Here is a 21,716-nt window from a genome sequence, read left to right on the forward strand (position 1 = left end):
TTTCTGTCTTATCCCTGCACCCGTTCCCTCTGTGTTCCCAGGGTGTTATCCAGGATGTGAAGCTGATATTCGCTCCAAACGGCTACATCACGCAGTGCCCCAACCTTAACCGCAGTGAGTATCATGATGACACAGTCGCACATAGTGTTCCCAACCCTCTCTGAGAGTAAAAAGTTGAATTTTAGAAAAATAACACGCCCCATTATTGTGTACCTCTTATCAAATTGGACTATAATAAGCCATGTGTCAGCTGGTGGTGACCTCTCCCTGCTGATCGCAAACAATGTTCCCTTCATTTTATCTTAATTTTGCTGTAATTCAGATTCAGTGCAGCGTTCTTTCTCCCCGCCTTGTCTCTCCATCTGTTTGCTGTCAAACTGATGGAGAAACAAGGCCACTGCTGTGCCACGCTCTCTGTTTCTGATCAATTCGCTTTATTATTGATACTAATGCCACATGACTTAGACAAAGAGTCAACAGATGTGTTAGGCTTCCGTTTCTGTTTGCCACTCTGTTTATCTCCTATCTAAATACTTCCCTTTTTCTTCTTCTCTTTGTATCTGTCTTGGTGATTTCCTTTTCCTCCATTGAGCCTGTCCGACCTGCAGTGATTTCCTGAGCCTGGTGCAAGGCATCATGGACCTTCAGGAGCTACTGGCCAAGATGACCCTGAAGGTAACACAATGGAATGACCCCCAACAAAGACTGTTTAATAATTTAATAGATTTATAATGTGCTCAAAAGGTATATTTATGCTCTTTAGTAGACTTTAGAGATAAAAGAAAAAAACACTTAATATGCATAAAGTTGTCAGTGTTATGAAATATTTAATGCTAAAGGATCCACTAATACCTTTCCCAGTTGTAGCTGTCATGCAAATACATAAATATATGAACATTAATACCTAACTTCCTTCTCCACTACAGCCGGAGACAGCTGAATCCTTTGATTTATTTTCTGCCTTAATTGAAGTGCGTTGTTTCTTCTAAAGTCAGCATCTCATTTTTAGAAGTTCTTATTGGGAAACAAAAACAAAATGAATACAAATCATGTCTTTAGAAAATATCATTCTTTTTTATTATCATTTATTATTGTGTGCAAGGCTTAAGGGGGGTTTAAAGAACCACAAAATAACACGAAAGCATATCAATGTGCGGAAAAGTGGGAACAGTAAACAGACAATTACTTGGTCCAAGAAGTCCCCACATTATTTGTTTTCAGGGTTTTGTTTTCTGCAGTCTGAATTTCGAGTGATGGATGAATAACACGTGTTTTTCCTTTGAGAAACGATTTCAGAGGGATATGTGAATGAAATCATCAAAGAGCAGAGCGTGACCTTGTGAATCGAAATGACAAAACAACCTCAACTCAATGTCCACTTTCTTGTCGGGGGACTTTTGACTGTTGAGTTTCAGGAACTGGAACTTCAGAGACCGTCATTTGAAGAAGAGCAGAAATGTATTTTTGTGAGAAAATCTTAAGCTTAAGTTTGAGGATTGATGTGCCTTTATATCTTTTGGATATATTTCCCATGAGTTACCAACAATAACATGGATAACATATTTGATATCCTTTTGATTAAAATAAGAAGATGATCAATCTCCACGTTTATATATTGTTAGCAGCCTGACAAACGTTACCCTTCAAACCAACTAAGGATAAGAAGAACACGTCAGTGCTATGATAAAGCAGATTAGAACACCCTGTGGTAATATTTAGTAGTCTGGTTTTGTTACCTATTGATCTTGCTTAGAAATAAAGTATGTATCACTCTCTATGACTCCCTTGCCCCTTACGCCCAATTTGGGCACTTTCAATTTTTAAAGAGGCCATTTTATGCTTTATGGGGTTTTCCCTTTCTTGTCCTGTAGTGTGTTATAAAGCTTTTTGTGCATGTTAACGGTCTACAAAGGCTAAAATCCAAGGTTGAAACCAGAGGGAGTTTATCTATATTCTCCCCCACCTGCCTGAAATGGCTTACTCCCTAACACTAACACTCATACTTCTATTGGCTAGCGCTCCAACATATAGTACGTGATAACAAGGCGGACCAATCACAACAGAGCCGGCCAGCTACCAATCAGAGCAGACTGGACTCTGGTTTCAGACACAGGGTTAAAAGAGGTGCTGCAGCAGAGGCAGTATAATAATTATTATTCATAAATAATGTCACTGGAGAAGCACAAAATACAAATATCAACATGAAAATGAGCATAATATACAAATGTATTGATTGTATAATATTGCATTTTAATTTTGTAATTAAGCTTGCTCCTGAATTTCACAAAAATGATCTATGAATATCTGATAGTGTTTTTTTTAGTATCGCTATTATTGTGACACTATCCCTTTCATGACACGCATACACACACATAGTGTATGATGGAGAGACACATTCATGGTTCTGGAAGATGTCAGGAAAAGACTACACATGAGACTACACATCTGCATACTGGGGCGGTTTTGGCACAGTGGTTAGAGCGTTGATCATCAGATCAAGGGTCGTTGGTGAACTCCAGTTCCAGTTCCTCGGCTGCCACTGCGTCAGGCTGTTGTGTCCTTGGGCGAGACACTCTACCCGCATTTGCTCCTGTGGGAAATGTCCACAGTAACATTTACATGTCTAATATGTGTAATATGTAATTGTAAAGCGCTTTGAGCACCTGTAAAAGCGCTCTAAATAAAAAAATGTAATCCATTATTATTATTATATGTGTGAGTGTAATTCACTGCGTGTGTGCATGTGAGTGAGTGCCTATTTCTACGTGCATGAGTGAGTGCTATCAGGTGGGAGTGAATGAAGCAAGGACATCTCAGCGAGCGAGTGAGCTATAGAATAATTTTGGGTGTGAATCAGGGTGAAATGAAGAACATTAGCCTACCGCTGTGTCCGTGCATCATCCTTCACATGAGCACACCTCGAGTTATTGCCACCTGACCTCATTGCTCACACGGGTCGCAGCGGGGGGGGGTGCAGTCATCTCCAGCGTTAAATGGCTCTCTGCCATTCTGCTGTGGAGAGAATTGACGAATTCAGCATGAGGTGAATACGTGCTCAGTCCTGACTGTGTCATGTCAAGGCAAGACGAGATGAAAGTAAGATATGCTCAGTGTAGAATGGCATGCATGGGAGAATGTGCAGGTGTCATACTTGTGTGTTTGTGAGAGGAAGCAATATTACGGGTTTATGCCAAAAGACGTAGAAATCAACATGAAGGATTAATACAGACACCAATTAACTATATCTTTTTTTATCTTTCAAAGGTTAGTTCAGCCTAATAAAACAAAAAAAGTGTTTTCATTGAAATCCAGTACTGTAGCTTAGATTTCTGCTTACACCTTGATTGTGATCTTAACAGCATTAAGCAATGCTCAATATCAACAGCAACGCCCCCTTAACAATCAGTGTCCCTGATCATTTGGATAATCAATGTAGTTTTCAACAGGTTTAGACATTTGAGGGTGTGTTTGTTTCATTGTTACAGCAAATGTATGATAATTACTTGGCAGCAGATAACCCATTTATAAATTACAAACAACATCTACGTAATTACTCGTTGGCGCAAGACTGATTTATTCTGGCCCCAGAACCCACACATGCATGACTTCAGAAAGGCAGGATAAGATTAAAGATTAAGATTAAAGCTAATGCACCTTTTCCATCGCCACCATTCATTTAGACTTTGTATTTAGCTGTTATTTTATTATTTCACACATGTCTCTCTGCCTCATGTGTCTACCGGAGGAGATACATGCCCATTAGCCTGTGACTCCTGTGAGCGATATCACTGTGCCATTTGATGCTCGCGTTGTACAGGATAGGTATTCCTCCATGGTGGCTCTAGGCAGCCTCCCAGTCTTTGAAATTGTATTTCAAACATTTTGTTTAGGTCTTTGACAGGACACATCTCTACCGCTCAAAGCTCACGCAGTTCTCCAGGAGCCCGATGGGACTCCTCTAAATGAAGCAAAAAGCCTCTGTGACTTGACTGTGATTTTTCTATTTTACTGAAAAGACTATCATTTCACGGAGAGCCCTCCCTTTTTGACTCTGTGGCCTGGGCAGGTCTCAGAGGAGCGGAGAGGGCGGAGGAAGAGTGGCAGAGCGGCATTGAGGGTCTTAAGTGGGCCTACAATTTCTGAGTTGACCTACGCTGCTCAGATCAATTGAACCTTTGAATTCCCCTACCTGTCCGCCTTTGAAACAGCACTCTGATGGTTTTTGTGAGGGTCAGAAAGTACTAATCTATTTTATAGATGTATGAATGGATGTGGTACTGGTGTCTTATTCTAACTCGGCAGCATCTACTCAAGGCTGTAAGTAAGCTTTGATGGATGAAGTGGCCTATACAACAGATAAATAACTCTTTGGATAAGAAGTGTGAACATCTTAGATGAATGCCAACTGAACCTTGAGGCTAGTAGATTTTCAACAGAAAAGGTTGTTAAAAAGACAATTATATTTATTTCTAAGTAACAAGATACTGCACAAGGTTACTTTGTGGGATCAAACACATGACATGGTAATTGCCAGAGTATCCCCATTACTGAAATATCATCTTGAAGACTTCCTGCACCAGGAAAGTTTCCATTCAGTAATTATAGGATATGCATTTAGAGAGGAACACCTCACTTACAATTTTTGATCAACAAATTAAGGAATCGTTTTGAATGTTTGCAAAGTCACAAAATGTTTCTTCTGGACACCATTTCAAAATGTTGACATACATTTTATTTAATTTCTCTTTCGTACAGTAACTGTTCTTGCAACATGATACACACTTGGAGCAACTAAAGCATGACTCATATATTTTCTCAATGTTTCGTCACTCACAATACTTGTTTAGAGTTTGGTCTTGGTTGATATTGGAAAGGGTTCGAGTCTTAGAGCACGAGGTCTGGACTTGCCTAATCAATTAAAATTTAACCAAAACCCAGGTATTTCCTTTCAAAACATACTTAACAAAACAAGAGTCGAATATATAAACATATGTTTGAAGAGAAACGTTTGTAAAATCCTAATTTGAATGTAATCCTTGTTGATGCAAACTACCCTCTGTGACAATTTGTCAAGTTCAAGGCGCATCACTTTTGTCGAGAAACAACCGTGGAGAGTGTTGAGCATGAAGTAAGCCGCAGAGGAAGGGCTGATCAGTGTGTGGGAATAAAAGAGGAGTCAGGCAGGACCGGGGCTGTCAGACCTGTCTGTCACTCCTCAGAAGATCACAGCCTGAGGTCTGGAGCATGAGCCGAATGATGATCACTTATACTATGTGCCCTTCTAATGAGGGACTCCCAGCAGAGCAGCTCTCTGTGAAACCGACCAGTACACGCCAGAGGGCTAGGGGGGGGCGGTGGTGGTGGAACCTGCATACACACTTTTGATTCGGTTTTGTGACTCCGGTGATTCTGTGCTCGTCTTCAGTTGAACTACGCAGAGACGAGGCTGACCCAATTGGAGGGCTGTCACTGCGAGAGGACCTGCAGCGCCAACGGCCTGGTCTACAGGGATAAAGAGCTATGGGTGGAGCCCGAGAACTGCAGGAACTGTGCATGTAAGGTGAGTGTCACCCCACCCCCATACACTGTCTCCATCCTATCTGAGTCAAGTATTTATACATGCAACTAGAACACATCACAAATTCGACTTAAGGGGTTTATAAAAAAAATCCCTGGGAACATTTTGAAGAAAGCTCAGGAAGAAATACATAATTGCAAATAATAATAATAATAAAAATTCATTTATTTTATATAGGCGCCTGTCAAGGCTCTGAAGGTCGCCGTAGAAACACATAAAAAAAAGATACACAAATAGATATAATGTGTACAAATTGAGCAATTTAATCTATCATGAGTTGAACAGGTTTTCTGGATAAATTATTGTCTGTATCTTGACAGGGAGCAACATTAGTTAAAGTCCCCTTTTTTATTCACCCATATATAGAAAGAATAATAGTAGCAGTCAGCAGTAACTGGGAGCATGAAAAAGGCCAACTACATGAGTTTGATGAAATAACCTCTAGACAGTTTTAGCATTACAGATTGATGACATATTGGCTTGAGGGTACATTATTTCCTTAAAAGATAAGTTGCTACAACTTCTTTCCTCCACTGTCAACACTTCCTTAACTTGTCTTCCTCGCAGTCCTCGTTCTTTCCAGCCTGTCCATCATGTCGGCTGCCTCCTGCCCACCCCTTAACAAGCGCCCCCTAATAAGCGCCCTCTAATAAGCCTCCCAGCCGGTACTCATACCTAGGAGTCAGAATTTGAAATGTGATGAATCAGGCCAAACCGAGGCCCCAGGGGAATTAGACTCGCGGCATCATTGCACATCAAGCACAGGGTGGAGTTTAGTCGGTCTGATTTCCTCCTGTGGACATGCCATTAACTGATAACCACTGCGTCCTGGGAGAATCATTTCCGATGACTCATGAAATGAAGAGGTGCTCGCAGAGAGAGATATCAGCCTCAAAAATGAAGGCAGTCCTTCAGGGCCTGAATAACTACCTGATATGACGCTAAGTTAGGGTATCCGCTATCCAGTGCTCTGTGATGAATCTGTTATCTTATTTCATTGTATTTAAAATATATATATATCTACTTTAAATATAATAGCTTTCAGTTTATGATTGGTTTTATTCGCATGGTGCAATCATTAGCCATTGCAGGGTTTGGATGTATAGTAAGCTGCATTGGATCAGATCACACTGCATGTGTTATATGTTGTTGGTTAGGGGTAAAAGGTGTTACAGCTCCATGAATGCTTATGCAAATTGAAGTGGAGACACACAAAGAAGACGTTGGAAACATGTTAAGTGTGGAGTTTTTGGCAGTGCTACCGGGAAAAGCTGTATGTTCACTGCGAGCTTTGGATTTTTGCTGCAGATTACATGTTTTATTTTAAAAAGGAAATCCTTCTCTTACAGAATGGTGTGGTGGAGTGTCGCAGGATATTCTGTCCTCCAGCAAACTGCTCAGAGGACTCGCTGCCTGTACACGTTGATGGGACTTGCTGCAAGAAATGCAGACGTAAGTATCACCAGGCAGCACATATATAGATCAAACAGAAAGCAGAATAAATATTCTCAACCAAACCTATGAAAACCACCTCTGCTTGTGTGCAAAAACACCTTTTCCAACACACAAATAAGCTCTGGTTTATACGCAATAACCTTCATGTTGCTCTGTCTACAGCATGGCCTTAATCATATATAATACTTTGGAACCAGAAGTGCTGTCATTTCTTTATTTCTTGAAAATCAATTCCTCTCCAATTATTTGTATTTATCAATACATGTTAGTTAAGAAAAATGTAAAACCTTAGCTAACGAAAATACTAAGACCTTTATTGTCTAGGCATTTTAGGAGAGAGTGACATTAACATAGGTTGTTGATATCTATATTTATTTCTAAGTTTGCAACATTGCTGCCTGTCGATGGAAAACACATTGTTTCAAGGTAATGACAAAATATTTTGGAAAACCTCAAACAGGGTTTTTTCCAGCTTTGTTTAGGAGTTTCTTAACATGCAAACAAGAATGAATTTATCTGAAAAATAAAAACAATGGTGATTGATTACTTATCAAGTTAAGTTTTTGCTTATGTATCTCAGGTTTTAAACTAGAACCAACTAGAACCACTGAACAAACAAGGGAGCTGATATTCTGCTGGCCTGGTGAAAACAGAAAATGCATGAGCAAAATCACAGTCGACTGATTTTCAAGGAAGCAGATATGGAAACACTATTTCTGGTATAGAGCACAGAGGGGTCTGCTCACAGATTCACGGACAACTCTATCTTTTGCTATACTGCAAAAACATGGAATCCCTGATGGATAGTCAGTCTTTGAGTAATTTCAGCCCTGCTCTGCCTCCCTCCGTCCCCCCGCTCGCATCTTCTTCTTCTTCCTCTTCCTCCCCTGTGAACATCAGAGCTTGCGACTGAGCACTCCACAGTTCGGCACCCTGGAAGGGAGAAAAGCAGGACTTCATATGAAATGCTTCATTTTTTCCCCTGCTTTATCACCACAGGAAAATGCAGAAGTGTCTCCACTGTTGTATTCTAAATGTGCTGTTACAGCTCCTCTCCGCTATGCACACAAGCCAAGATCAACTTTGTTTCTGACACAAATTAAATATGCTGAACTTCGGGTTGGATTTTCTTTTGTTCTATACCTTTATATATTGTTATTTTAGCTTTTATCTGCCCACAGCGAGATGTACCTACATGGGCCAGACCTTTTCCGAAGGCCAGCGCTTTTTATCCAGGAACTGCAGGGAATGCAAGGTAACATTTCAACAATTCTTTCCCCATTAGTTGGCCTCCACGCTTGATCAGATATACCATGCAGCCCTTGTGAGCTAACTGCATGGTGGACGGCTCGCTGTGTTATTCAATTAGCCAGCAGGCTATATTAGTTTTCCATCCCTCCCCCAATCTGTTCAATCTGCCTTTTTTGTTCTCGCTAATGGCGTGATAGCCAGGTAATTAAATTAACTTATTAACGCAGCAACACAAAGGCCTGATTTTATTACAAGCTTCATCACTGCATGCATTATAATTGAAATTCTTGTTCCAGTTCACCATTGGACAGAGGTGAGCTTTCTTCACTGCGAAGTCATTTATCTCTAAATGCAATGATTTTGGGAGAAAATGAGCTCTGTGTGCATCTAATTGGTTACAAATAGCCATACACTGGACTCATTATAAGCCTTCAGGCAACTCGAAACATCATTATATTGTTTGTAGGCTTTGTTTCAAGCAATTACAGCTTTTCTTTACCCCTGGATGTGGAACCTGCTAAGTGACGTGTTTGTGAACTAATTATTTTTTAAAAGGGGCTTAGAACGTGTTATTTTGATGTTTTCAGGGGTCATTTTTCAGAGCTTTGTACCATGACATCCCTTACATTTATATCAAAAGCTTTTTCATGTGTGTGAAAGTATTTTCATGTGACTTCAGCATTTATCACAATGGTTCTGTCCTCTCATTGTCCCAGCAGGAGAGGTGAGGAGTGGGAAACACATAAATGAGTAATACATTACATTACATTGCATTTAGCTGATGCATTTAGTTGACGCTTTTATCCAAAGTGACTTAGAATAAGTGCGTTCGACCAGGAAGATTCAACCTTGAAGAAAACAAAATCATATAAGTACATCAGGTTTCATAGAGCCAAACATTTCAAGTGCTGCTCAACTGGCTTTAGATAAGCCAGCCCTTTATTAGTATATAAGTGCTCTGTTAGCAGTTCTTTGTTAGTAATTCTATCGCTCGAAGTGGAGTCGAAAGAGATGAGTTTTCAGTCTGCGCCGGAAGATGTGTAAGCTTTCTGCTGTCCTGATTTCAATGGGGAGCTCATTCCACCATTTTGGAGCCAGGATAGCAAACCCACGTGTTTTTGCTGATGGGAACTTGGGTCCCCCTCGCAGTGAGGGTGCAGCGAGCTGTTTGGCTGATGCAGAGCGGAGTGCACGTGCTGGGGTGTACGGTTTAACCATGTCCTGGATGTAGGAAGGGCCAGATCCATTGGATCTGGCCCTTCCTACATCCAGGACATGGTTAAACCGTACACCCCAGCACGTGCACTCCGCTCTGCATCAGCCAAACAGCTCGCTGCACCCTCACTNTTTAACTCTGCTCCTCCTTGCAAGAATAAATTAGTACCTGATTATTGATTCTCAACCTGGTGTCGAGTGATATTTTCCTAACAGTTTTAGAATATTTATACAGTCAAACCATGATTACACCAGAGTACAACAATAGCAGTAACAGCAATGGGGCTATTACTGCTTAAGGAAAAAGCTACTTTGAGTTGCACAATGGTCACATCAGTCAACGGTGATTTGTCATTCCTTCTGAGGATATGCAATTACTCTTAAGGACCTCAGACTCGTATTCTTGTCAAATGGGACACAGCAGACAACATGACCCCATTGGTGGTGGAAGCAGATAGGTTCAGACCTCATGTTAACGGTCTGACACCTTTACAATACACTCACCACACTCATCACTGACACTTCTGCTCCTTTTTTCTTGAGGGCGCAGGGTAGCTGCCACACCAGTCCTGTCAAGGACGACATGCACCATATTTCCATTTCTTTACCAAGAAGCCTCAGGATTGCTCAGCTGGTGGTCACTTTCACCTTTTCAAAACTTCCACTACCCTCCTCTGTTCCTCTCAGAGACAGAATAGATCAATGAACAGGAGGATATCAGCTGTGACTTGCTAGAAGGTTGATATAACTAGATGGAGAATGAGCAAGTGTTTGGTCAGGTCTATAGAGACTGAGATCAGAAGTAGAGGTCCTTAGAAGTCCAGGGAGAAGAATGGACAAAGGGAGGTATGAAGTGGGAGGAAGCAGAGTGGAAATCAAGAGGCTGGGCGTCCAGGGAGATGGAGAGGTGAGTGTAGTGGGTGGAGGGTTCAGGTTTCATAGGAAGAATTGGAAAAGTGCTGTGTGTGTTACAGTACATGTTTGTGTTTATCGCAGCAACCCTAACCTTTCCTTCAGTTGTTATATTATAGTTTGGATTCCTAAAGCTTTTAGTCTACTCTCCCATCATTCAAGGGTGGTTTTCACTATAAGTAATGTTTTTTTTTGGACGGACCGACACTATAATTTACATTTTTTTACTATGTTCAATCTAAATTTACTTTAAAATAAAAACAATTCTATATTGATTCTGACTTTTCAACATCCAACTCACAGGTTTATCATTGCTTTCAGAAAAAATATATTATTAATTTACCCATTAGAAGTGAAGATATAGTCATTTGTTGAGACCTGAGAAAAAGGCTCCAGGCTTAACAGGTTAATATCGTTTCAAAACATGTTGTTAGGAAAAGGTCTCTCTGTCCCTTTAATTAATTGGTTTTCTTCTTCCTTCTGTTTCATTGCTATTTAATGTCATTTTGTTTGATTTGACTAAACAACCCTAATTTGAACCAATGCTTGTTTGTAGGAAAAGCAGAACTCCAAATACTCATCACTTGTACATTTTCAACAAAACCAATCCTAAAAAGCTTTTATGTAAACAAGGTGGTTCTCATGCAAAAAGAGAGAAAAAAAAAAGAAAATGATATTCCTATTTGCTTTTTGTCTGACCTTCACTGGCACAAAATACCATATTGTTAACCAATACAATCAGAAATATTTGCCTGAGAGCCATCCCCTTTCAGAGGACGATTTTGTATGTAGGCAACAACCTTGTAATTTCCCTTGACACAGCAGCTGAGCAGACTCGTCTGTGCGTTGGCAAACTGAAAGGGTTATCCGGTCCCCTCAGAATACCTCACAAACATCGCTTAGATAAACCTAATTTTGCCCAAGGCTCTCTTCACCTGCCTGAAAACTGGAGCAATACATTTGCAAATACCTTCAATATTTCCCTCTTCTCTGAACCTGCAAAAACTATTCCTCCACAGGGGCATATCGTTTTCCCTTGAGGACTTTGGGAAATATTGTCTTATTGCCTTCAATTGTATTTATTTTTTTCAGACTGTAACAATTACACGTGTCATGGAAGAAAAATCACAAGCTCCATCTGGGACCCCTTGGCACTTTTTAGGGGGTGACATTGCCAAGCGTGTTGGCTGTTTATTTATATATTTTCTTTTTTGCATAACATTATTCATGAATATTAATGTTGCCTCATGGTGGGATCTTTTTGCAGTACTCAGTGGGCTGGAAGAGGCCATGAAATAGAACTGGGAAAATAATACTGGCTAATGTGAAGAGGGAGCTGTGGGCTTTTGGTGCAGTGCAGCCATTGAAATAACCACTTAATGTATTTTTCTTTATAAATAAGTTCACAGGGGGGAAATCAGCCAAAAATATGCTGTTTCCTGTCAAATATTTGACATAATGTTACCAGGACTTTCTAAAGAACTGTCCAAGAAAAGCATTGCACCAAGAATAAGTCGTGTTGGAGCTATGCGGCTGACCTATAGTGGGTCTTTACCCCAAGACCCAAGCTGCTTTTAGAACAGACAGCCAAACTTCAGGTCAGCAGGGATTAATTAGCTTTTTGAAACCCACCCAGCAGATGTCAAGGTAATCTTGGGATGTGGGCTGCAGAGGTCAATGCAATATCTCAAAGCGGGGGGAACCAGAACTGATCTCACCAGGGCCCAGAGCTCTGCCATGCCAGACATTAGTCCCAAATAGGCTGAGACTCCCTGTGAAATCCTCCAGCCCTCATTCAGGCCTCATTAATGGCAAAGTGTATAATTGGCTCGCATTTTTCCTGCTTGTAGATTTCCACATAACTTTTGTTTGTATGTTTCATTTCAGAACACACACGAGTAAAAGCGGGAAACTTATATGAATTGCTTTTCTATTACAAATAAAGCTTTAGAGACTTGTTAATGTCTTTGGATAAATCAAGTTTTCATACTTCTAATAGGCCGAGTTAGTCGGTTTTCCCCTGTCCCTTCTTTATCTGGGTGAACATAATCCCATGTTGCCAGGTTAATCTCCACTATTCTAGAGCCTGGTGTCAGCACAGGAGGAAGCTTCGGCAAAATGTATTATCATTCTGTTAAAGGTGAGAAAAAACACAGGGTTGTGAGGTGTTGAGATTGTCAAGCGCTAGCCTAAACTGTGTTGGGGCTCTACAAAATATGCCAGGAGCAAATATCATTGCGGGGCACTTTTGTCACGGCTATGTGTGAGGCAACAGGGGAATGACCCTAATGCAGAAGGCAGGGATGGAGATTTTAAATGATTTATTAAAGAAATCAGCTTGCAGGCAGGTGTAGTTACTAGTGCAGGTGGCCAGAAAACAGAAGCATTAAACAAAAATGTGTATCAGAAACTTGAACTGGTAAGGATGGAACTGGGACGGTACATGAACTCAGTGGCTGAGGAGGGAAAGAGATGCAGTTAAGGGAGTGCAGGGGAAGGCCTGCTGGCATCTGCAGTGCAGATGAGGGAAGTGGGAACAGATGTGAAGATGGGAGGGGCAGTCAGGTGATGGGGAAAGGAGGGAAAGTCCAAAAGCATCTGGTGGACGGATGGAAAATGGCATGAGGGGGACTGGGGAGTGAAGAGACGAAGAGGCAGATTGAGTATGTCTAGGATATATCTGAGTGTGTTTTATTACGTGCTTACTGCAGATGAGCCAGGAGATTATGATAAACAGTGTAAAACTTCATTAGCATTTGTATACAATTGGTAACTTCTGGCAACTAATAAACAAAACGCATAAATCCGGCCATTTGCACACATTTAAAGATTCCCCAAATTACCTCAAGGCAGCATGTTAGCTTAAGCAACTTTCTTTATTGTCTCTAAAAGTAAATACTCTGATGTTATCATGTGGAAAATGTGCATGCATTATCCTGACATTTTCGGTAAGTGGTCTACACAGCAAAATTAACCAATAAAATATGCAAAAAGGTATTTTTTTTGTTTAAAAAAGGACTACAGTCATGGATGTGCTACTCATGCTAACGCGGTGCAGATGGTGCTTACAGCATGCTGATGTTCAACAGCTATAATATTTACCATGTTTCCCATCTTAGTTTAGCATGCTAGCTTGGTAACACATGATATTTATTACAGAAAGCTGGCAGTGGACTCACCAAACTACCTCCATCCGTTGACTCCAGCTGCTACTGTGACTAAAAACCACAGAAGGATCTGACCAAGCTGACAATCGCCCAATCCAAGCCTTCATAATTAGCGTGTGGAATTTGAGTTTAAGCATCTGTCACTATTGTCGCTTATGGCAAGAGAAAAGTATCAGTTTGTGCAGAGGGAAAACAATGTTGGCAGGCGGTCATTAACTGCACAAAGCCAATGTTATTTTGCAACAATTTGCACATGTATAATTAACTTAGCGTAACCAGCCAGTAAACTTGGGCCTTTGTCTTTATCTTATTAATGAAAATAACACATGCGTATCCCCATGGTAATCTTCAGAATAATGAAAAAGGACTGTCCATCTGTAGAATACAAATCACCATTATGTTGCCGACAATTAGGAACGTAGACATATTAAATACAGATAAGAGTATACATTAGCAGACAAAATATATGGGTGGGAGATTTATCGCAGAGGTCCACATCTGATACTTTGGAATATAAATACATAATAAAGAGGAAAGTAGGAAAGCAAAAAGCATACAGTGTAGTCATGCCATGCTTTGGCTGAAAATAGCTACTTTCCCTTTGTTCCTGGTTGACCCCTCTGTTGAAAATTGGCAACCCACTGGGAAGTAGCACAGCGTTAATGACTCAGAAAATGCAGCCAGGCAGGATGTGCACAGTTTTAATAAGCAGGTGCAGAGCACAAATGTAGGTCTCATCAAATCCAGCAATTAATATGTTTAGAGGAACTTTGATGGTGAGCATTTATTCTAGTAACAGCCCAAAAAAGGGCACAGAGTTCAACGTGGAACGTATAAATAATCTTCTCTCTATCTCTCTTTTCAGTTTCTGCAGGTGTGCCTGGTTATGATTCTTTCATAATGGAATGCTACTTTCAAGATACAAGGATATCATATATATATATATATATGCTACCTATATTTCTTCAGTTAGTGCTGAACACAGCAATGCTTTTTGGGAGAAACTTCAGCATAGCTCACATACTCCCATAAGTAACAGCTGAACTCAAATATGGTACAATAATAACATTCTACCTTTCTGATCAATGGTGCTTATATTTGTATTTAATAAGCTGCTTTAGTGAGGTTTATGTTTAAATATTGATGTACAACTAAAGCAGGAATTTATATATCTTCTAGGTATTGTCTTTATATGGAGCAACCCCCAATTCTTAGTAAACAGATATGACAGAAGTATGCACACAATGGACACCAAAGAAAATGTGTTACATCACTACCTGGTGCAACCCTAACTTGATGCTTTTCATTTGAGTGTACACATTTCATATTCTTTGTAGAGTCTTTGTTTGCACCATAAGAGCCATTTAGGCACATTATTTTATGGTAATGAATTATGGTTTTGTGAGCCAATTGAATATTCTTTAATTTAACTTAAATGAGCTGAATAACTAGAATTATTATTATGCTGTTTTTGTAACGTGTTATCTTGCTTATGGACAGCTCTAGTTTATGTTTTGTTATTATTTATAGAAAGCAATCGTAGGGGCGTGCTCAGGTATAAATGATGCTGCCAGCATGACACAGCAGGAAGTCTAGAGAGGAAGTTGGAAAAAGTTTTTGACCGCACACATCCATTTGACATGAGGGATCTTGTTTGTTTATTTGTTTAAATACTAAGGGTGTAACGGTTCACAAACATTTCGGTTCGGTACGTACCTCGGTTTTTAGGTCACGGTTCGGCTCGGTACGTTTTCGGTACAGCAGAAAAAATACATAAAATATATTTTGGGTTTTTTAATTATTATTAAACTGTAAATAATGTATTCACTCAAATAAATACAAAATATAATAAAATAAACATTAAGGTGCAGCATTTCGATGAACTGAAATAATCTGTATTTTAACTTTACTGTACTAGAGCTCACAATATATAAACTATTAGTTTTGGGTTTTTAATTATTATTAAACTGTGAATAATGTATTCACTCAAATAAATACAAAATATTATAAAATAAACATTAAGGTGCAGCATTTCGATGAACTGAAAGAATCTGTATTTGAACTTTACTGTACTAGTACCTAAGCAGCCAGTTTGACATTATGACTTGCTTGTCATTGTATTTTCATGTTTTTTTAAAGAAAAATGAACTTGTCCACATTGCTTGCCGAAAGGGCAGATCTGCTCCACTGCTGTGGAGAACACCCTCTCGCTAGGGACAGAGGTAGCAGATACAGCCAGGTAGCGCTTTGCTAACATGGCAACATAAGGATATTTGGCGTTTGTAATAGCTTTGGCTCGTTCTGAACTTTTTGCGAGTGGTGGATGCTTAAATGCTTGTGGGAGTTGGATTTGCACTTCAGTCTTTTTTCTTTTGGTACCGGTGATATTCACGTTCGGGTGATGCCTTTTCAAATGTGTGCAAGTTTGATGTATTGCCAGCCGCGTAACCAATTTTAGTTGAACAATGCCGAGAAACAGCTTTGGTTCGGTCCACCTGTCTTTGTCCGTCATCCTTGTATGTAACTGCGAAACCAAAATGTTCCCAAGCCCGGAGACTTCAATGATGCTGGAGGAATTTCGAGCTCAACTTTATCCGCGTTCGCCATTTCGACAGCTCCCCAAATTACTGACTAAATTTGAACGCGTCNAGGAAGGGCCAGATCCATTCGCAGCATGGTACGCAAGTAGCAGTGTCTTGAAGTGGATTCTAGCAATTACTGGAAGCCAGTGAAGTGAGTGGAGGAGCGGGGTGGTGTGGGAACATTTTGGAAGGTTGAAGACCAGACGAGCCGCTGCATTCTGGATGAGCTGCAGAGGTCGGATGGCACATATATATATATAATACATGCATTGACATATGGATTGAACAGATAGATGAATTAGATTGGTGGTTATCACGCTCTGTGGATAAGTAACACTCAGCATCACTAAAACACTGTGCTCTTGGCTAGGTCCCTTCACTTATGGCATTATTGATCTCATCTTGGCTGCCAGACATGATATAATAATAATGAGACACTGAGCAATACTGTCATTGGTTCAGAACTCAGAAGCCATCAAGTCCTGAAAAAATATCTGGAGCTCTAACTTTATTTTGTCTCTCTTCAAAGCTTGATAGAATATTGGAGAGGGTTTCAGAGATGGAAAGAAAACGTTGCTAATAGTTGAGCATTTTGAAGTGCTAAGCCATTTGCCACAGTTAGCAGAATGCTAAAACAGTATATAGTAGGCTATGAGAGAGAATTGTGCTAACAGTTTACTATTCTGTTAAGCTCGAAGCCAGAATGCTAACACAGATAGTATGTGAGAGAGTGTTGCCAACAGAGGCTTAATCCTTTGGATTCAAAAGCAGAAGGCTCAAGTTTAGCCTTTCGCTACCATTGCCAAGAGAGAGTTTGTTATTAGCTTAACCGCTAATCTATTGTATGCTCTAATAGCTATATTTCCTGTTGGATATGTTGGCCTTGTATCGGGCTTTCATTGGAGGAATATGCACGTATACATCTGTAGAATAGCCAATGGAACGCCCTCTCTCTGATATAAGCTGCTATTGGCCAAAGTCGCCTGACATTTGGCTATATTTGTTTTTTAAAGCAGAAAAACAAAGCCAGGTGAAGGTGCTGTCGCCTCTCTCATGGGGTACTTTAATTAAAATATGCTTTTGGCCCAATGATGCTAAAAATACACTGCCTACCCCAAGTTTGAATGAGAAAATCATATGACTGACAAAAGGCTCACAGTGAAAAGATTGGTACTATTAAAAGATTACACGAGGAAGCAGTTACAATGATAACTAGAATAGCATGACATTGAAATAAGTTGTGAAGGAGATATCTTACAGATTTGAGTCAATACTGCCGACCTTGAGAGGTATCGCTGGGACCATCAGAGCGCTGACAGACCGGCTGCTACAGTTGCGTTGTGTCTGCTATTTGTATTAAAGGCCCAGGGGAAGATGATACAGGGTTCGATCTACCATTGTTTTGCTTCTATAATGGCTCATATCTGCACTTTACCTGCTATCTCAAATGATGCCTTTTTTTCTAAATGTGAGCATGAATATACAGCCATTACATTTCACCCTCTCTTTCCTAAACACAAATCATGTAAAACATCCTTTTAACTTTGGCTTTGGTTTTATTTATTTCAAAAGCAGTGTTCACCCCAGCATTACATTTGGTTGTTTTGCTTCTGCCCTCTCCTCTCAGAATGGCCTGATGGTGAAAGTCACAGAAACTTGTCCAGAGCTTAACTGCACTGTCAGTGAACAGATCCTACCAGATGGCCGATGCTGCAATGTTTGTAGAGGTATGTCTCTCTGCTTAACACACTATCCTCAGTTGCATGAATCTGTCTTTCTTTGGACGGGCACGCACCAATCCCCTGCCACTGCGAGGAGTAAACAAAGCCAGCCTGCCGGTTTCTGAATCAGGCTGTGCCTCTACAATAATTCAGTTTCTCTTCCTATCCACCGGGAACGGGTGCTTCTTGGCTGGGATACCTATCAGAGCAGATTGGTCCGCCTTCTATAGAGCACCTGCTATGCCAATTTGCCTGAACCCCCGCCGCTTTGGCAGGGAGGTACTACAGGGTAAATAGCCACCGGTAATTCAGTAAATACATTGAATAAACAAACTGTAGGGGGCTGTCAGCTATAGAGCGATAATGAAAGAAACCTGTGACAGGTTCTGAGCGAAGGGAAATTGGCCTTTTATTTGGATGAGTTGAAGGGGGAAAAAGCGGGCAGAGGAAGAAGATGGGAAAGGGAAAGTGAAGAGCAAAAAGCAAATGAGCGGAAGGGAAGATGAAAATAAAGGTAAGGAAATGAGGAGAGAGAAAATATAAAAGGAAGAGAGACTTGACAGATCAAGACTTATTAAAAAGAGAAGAAAGAGAGAAGAGGAGGTGAGAAATGTTTTAGAGTACAGAGGAGAGGAGTATAGCCGAGAGGAGAGTTTGAGCAGTAAGTGCTAACAATTAAAGATTGATCACACTCACAGTGCCGCTTCCCTACAACCCCCACTTCTTCTCTCACAGATGCTCACGATCGCTAAAGCTCAGAGCTGGTCATTATTTCCTAATCAACCAGACCTCATCTCCACTTTGTGGCTCACCACTTTGGCACCACTCTGATATTTACTTGTATCACGCTGGCTTTGTTAAATCGCCAATTACACAACTGCCCCTAAGAATTGTACTAACAGCGGTCTGTGAATGTGTATTGTATTTCAATGATCCATATATCAAAGCCTCCACTGCACACACTCACAAATATGTGTTATTCCTTGTGTAATCAGTCCCTTTACATGTCGGCTAAGTGAGGAGCTTATGTACATGGTGGAGGAAGAGTAATTCAGAGAGAGCTCTTTCCTCAGTAATGGCTCCCCTGGCCACCTGCCTCCCAAGGCTTTTATGTGCAGCCAGTCTGTCTGTCATTACAGGACATCATGGCCTACATCAGATCATACTTACTGAGAGGGAGCCAATCACCTATATCTGCCTGCCTTTCTGTCTGCTTTCTTATCTAGCAGACTGATTCTCAGTACATTTCACATGTATGTACACGTACAGGTTCAACAAAAGGCTGGCGCTGTGCAGGCAGTGCAGGGTAGGGCTGCACAACCATATATTCACTGAGATGTCACCCAAGGCAATAAACATGACACTAAGAACTGGGATAATCCATTGAGGGATTTTGGTTGTACTTAATAAAAAGAGAATACCAGTAAAAAAAATGCTCTTTGTAACTAAACTATCTTTAACTAACAATACCTTTGTTGTTTTTATGATTTCAGATGTAGATTAAAGCAGACACAAGCCAGTATCTGCTCATTTACCGCAAGTTGTTTAATTTGTTCTTGCCTTATTTATTATGCATATTGTGCAGCCCTATAAAAGGGGCCCTGCTATGCTCATTTTCAGGTTTCATGATTTTATTTTGTGGCTCTTATGTGACATGTTTCCATGCTTTAATATTCAATAAGTGCTTTACTTTCCTCATACTGCCTGTGCTGCAGCACCTCTTTTCACCCTCTGCCTGAAACAACCTAATTGGTTAGCTGGCAATCTCTGTCATGATTTGTCAACCACTCAGAGATATCTCGCTCCTTAGCCCATAATGTACAATGTGTTGAAGCATTAGCCAATATAAGTGCGAGTGTTGCATAGTGATGTCACTATGCCATATACATTTAAAAAAGGACTATAAAAGCTTTCAGGCAGGGGGGTAGTGTGCGGGAAAGAAACTCTGTCTAGAGGGAACTTTGGAATGTAAGCCTTTGCATACATGCACAAAATCCTATAAAACACTACAGGAAAGGGAAGACCCAAAACAAAGCATAATAGTACTCCTTTAATCCCAGCATGTGCTTCAATAGCTTCAATACTTTACAGGTGGGGAGCCAGTTGGATCCTGATTTAGTGTCTTCTGTACTGCCGATTTCCATTGAGGAAACACTTATTTCCTGAAACCTTAAAATGTGACTTAATGTGCCCAGAGACACTGTAAGAGAGTGTCTTAAATCTGAATGTCCATAGAAACCTCTCACACCCCTGCTGGAACTTGATCCACTTCTCCACTGTTGATCCATCTGTTCAATACATTCCTCAGCCTGTGGTTTCTCCACAAGAGAGCTAAACATTTCCCTGCCACACTAAGCCGCCCAGCCTAAAAAACCTTATTAAGCTTTTCATTTGTGAAGAGATAATTGTTGGCAGAGTAAAAGTAAGTCAGATAGTGTTGCAGTCCTTCTTACACATTTGGTTATTTGACTCTTTTAGTAGCACCAAATCAACACAAAATACATGAAGAACAATCTTTTACTCTATTTGCTCGACGGATTACATCCTCAGAGGTCTTCCTTCAAGTACAGCTTGTTGTGTGTGTGTATGTTATTTAAGTGGTGTGTGTACATGCTGCCATAAAAAGGTCCAAACTTTTATTATGGCACAGACATTTTACTGCAGTCATAAACTTTATACATCAGGATTCTTGTCATCCATGGTATTGTGGGCTCCAGGCACAGGGTTGCTTCTTTGTGCATGTGTCTTCTTTTATCTCTCTGTACTGTCCAAAGTAGATGGAGACCTCCTTTGTCCTTCTCTTTCAGGTTATGACTTCTGCGCAGAGGGACTCATTTGTGGAGAAAACTCTGAATGTAAAAACCGGAATACTAAAGCAGAGTGTGAGTGCAAGAGCGGCTTTGCCTCCATCCACGGGGACTCGACTTACTGTGAAGGTAGGACTGCTGAAACTGAGCTGGGACTCATGTAAACGACTCATAATATCTATTACTTCCGGATGTTAAAAACAGTATGGCTGGCAGTGTGTCAGCGTTGAATTAATTGTTTGTGAGCACGTTTGTTCTGGCTGTGGGCCACAGATCGAGACTTTAACACACCAATTGGATATTAACAAACTGATTATGTCGTAATGATGACTGGCTTTAAAGGTGAACAAGGATTTGTCTGAGATATCCGTGATAAGTTGTGAACAGATAGCTGAACCTTTGTCATGGCATCAACAATCGATTAAAGCCCATGGATTTGCGAGTTTTGAGAAGAGCAAGATCTCTGAAAGATGTGATGTGATGATTTGTTAAATATGTGAATATATATGTATGTTTTAAGTTGGTTAGGGTCGATGGTAAGGCTTTAGTTGCAGGACCTTTGGGTGTATAGTTCACTTACATTACTGCTGGCCATATTTCATGGCATTCCATTGAATATACTTTCAGCTATTAATCGTATAACCAGCTAGAAATGTACATTTTGAAACATTTTTTCATTTGACTGCCACAGACAAAGCTCTGTTTAGGTTGTCGTGAAAAAATGCTCATGCCTAATTTTTGGTAAGGATTTAACCATCTCTTATTTTATATGTGAAGTAATATACATCTGGAAATATAACGCCAGGTCTGTCATGTCAAGATGTCCATTTCATTTCACTGCATACTTTTGGCGGAACAATTCTTTGTCTTTAGTGTCTGCTTCAACTTTTTTGGATTACATATTATCAGAGTTTCAAGATGTTATTTTAGAAACTTAGAGGGCAGTCTCTCTCCCGAGGAAAACTTGTTGTCAGTTTTCTTCCAGTTAGCTGAATGTTGGATTTGGCTGAGTAAAAGCCCCAGTCGAA

The 21,716-nt window shown here is 40.4% G+C and overlaps 1 protein-coding gene across 1 annotated transcript; it reads left to right on the forward strand.

Annotated features, from left to right (window-relative positions):
• The first annotated feature begins 38 nt into the window (after positions 1-38).
• LOC104946110 (protein kinase C-binding protein NELL1-like) lies at positions 39-20,852 on the forward strand. Its single transcript, XM_010771872.1, has 7 exons — positions 39-114; positions 593-675; positions 5,426-5,560; positions 6,928-7,030; positions 8,215-8,288; positions 17,788-17,887; positions 20,689-20,852. Exons 2-7 carry the CDS (start codon positions 637-639, stop codon positions 20,850-20,852), a joined length of 615 nt encoding a protein of 204 aa, XP_010770174.1. The 5' UTR covers positions 39-114; positions 593-636.
• The last annotated feature ends 864 nt before the right edge of the window (positions 20,853-21,716 follow it).

Source organism: Notothenia coriiceps, unplaced genomic scaffold (assembly GCF_000735185.1).
Source record: "Notothenia coriiceps isolate Sejong01 unplaced genomic scaffold, NC01 NC01_scaffold00010597, whole genome shotgun sequence".
NCBI lineage: Eukaryota > Metazoa > Chordata > Actinopteri > Perciformes > Nototheniidae > Notothenia > Notothenia coriiceps.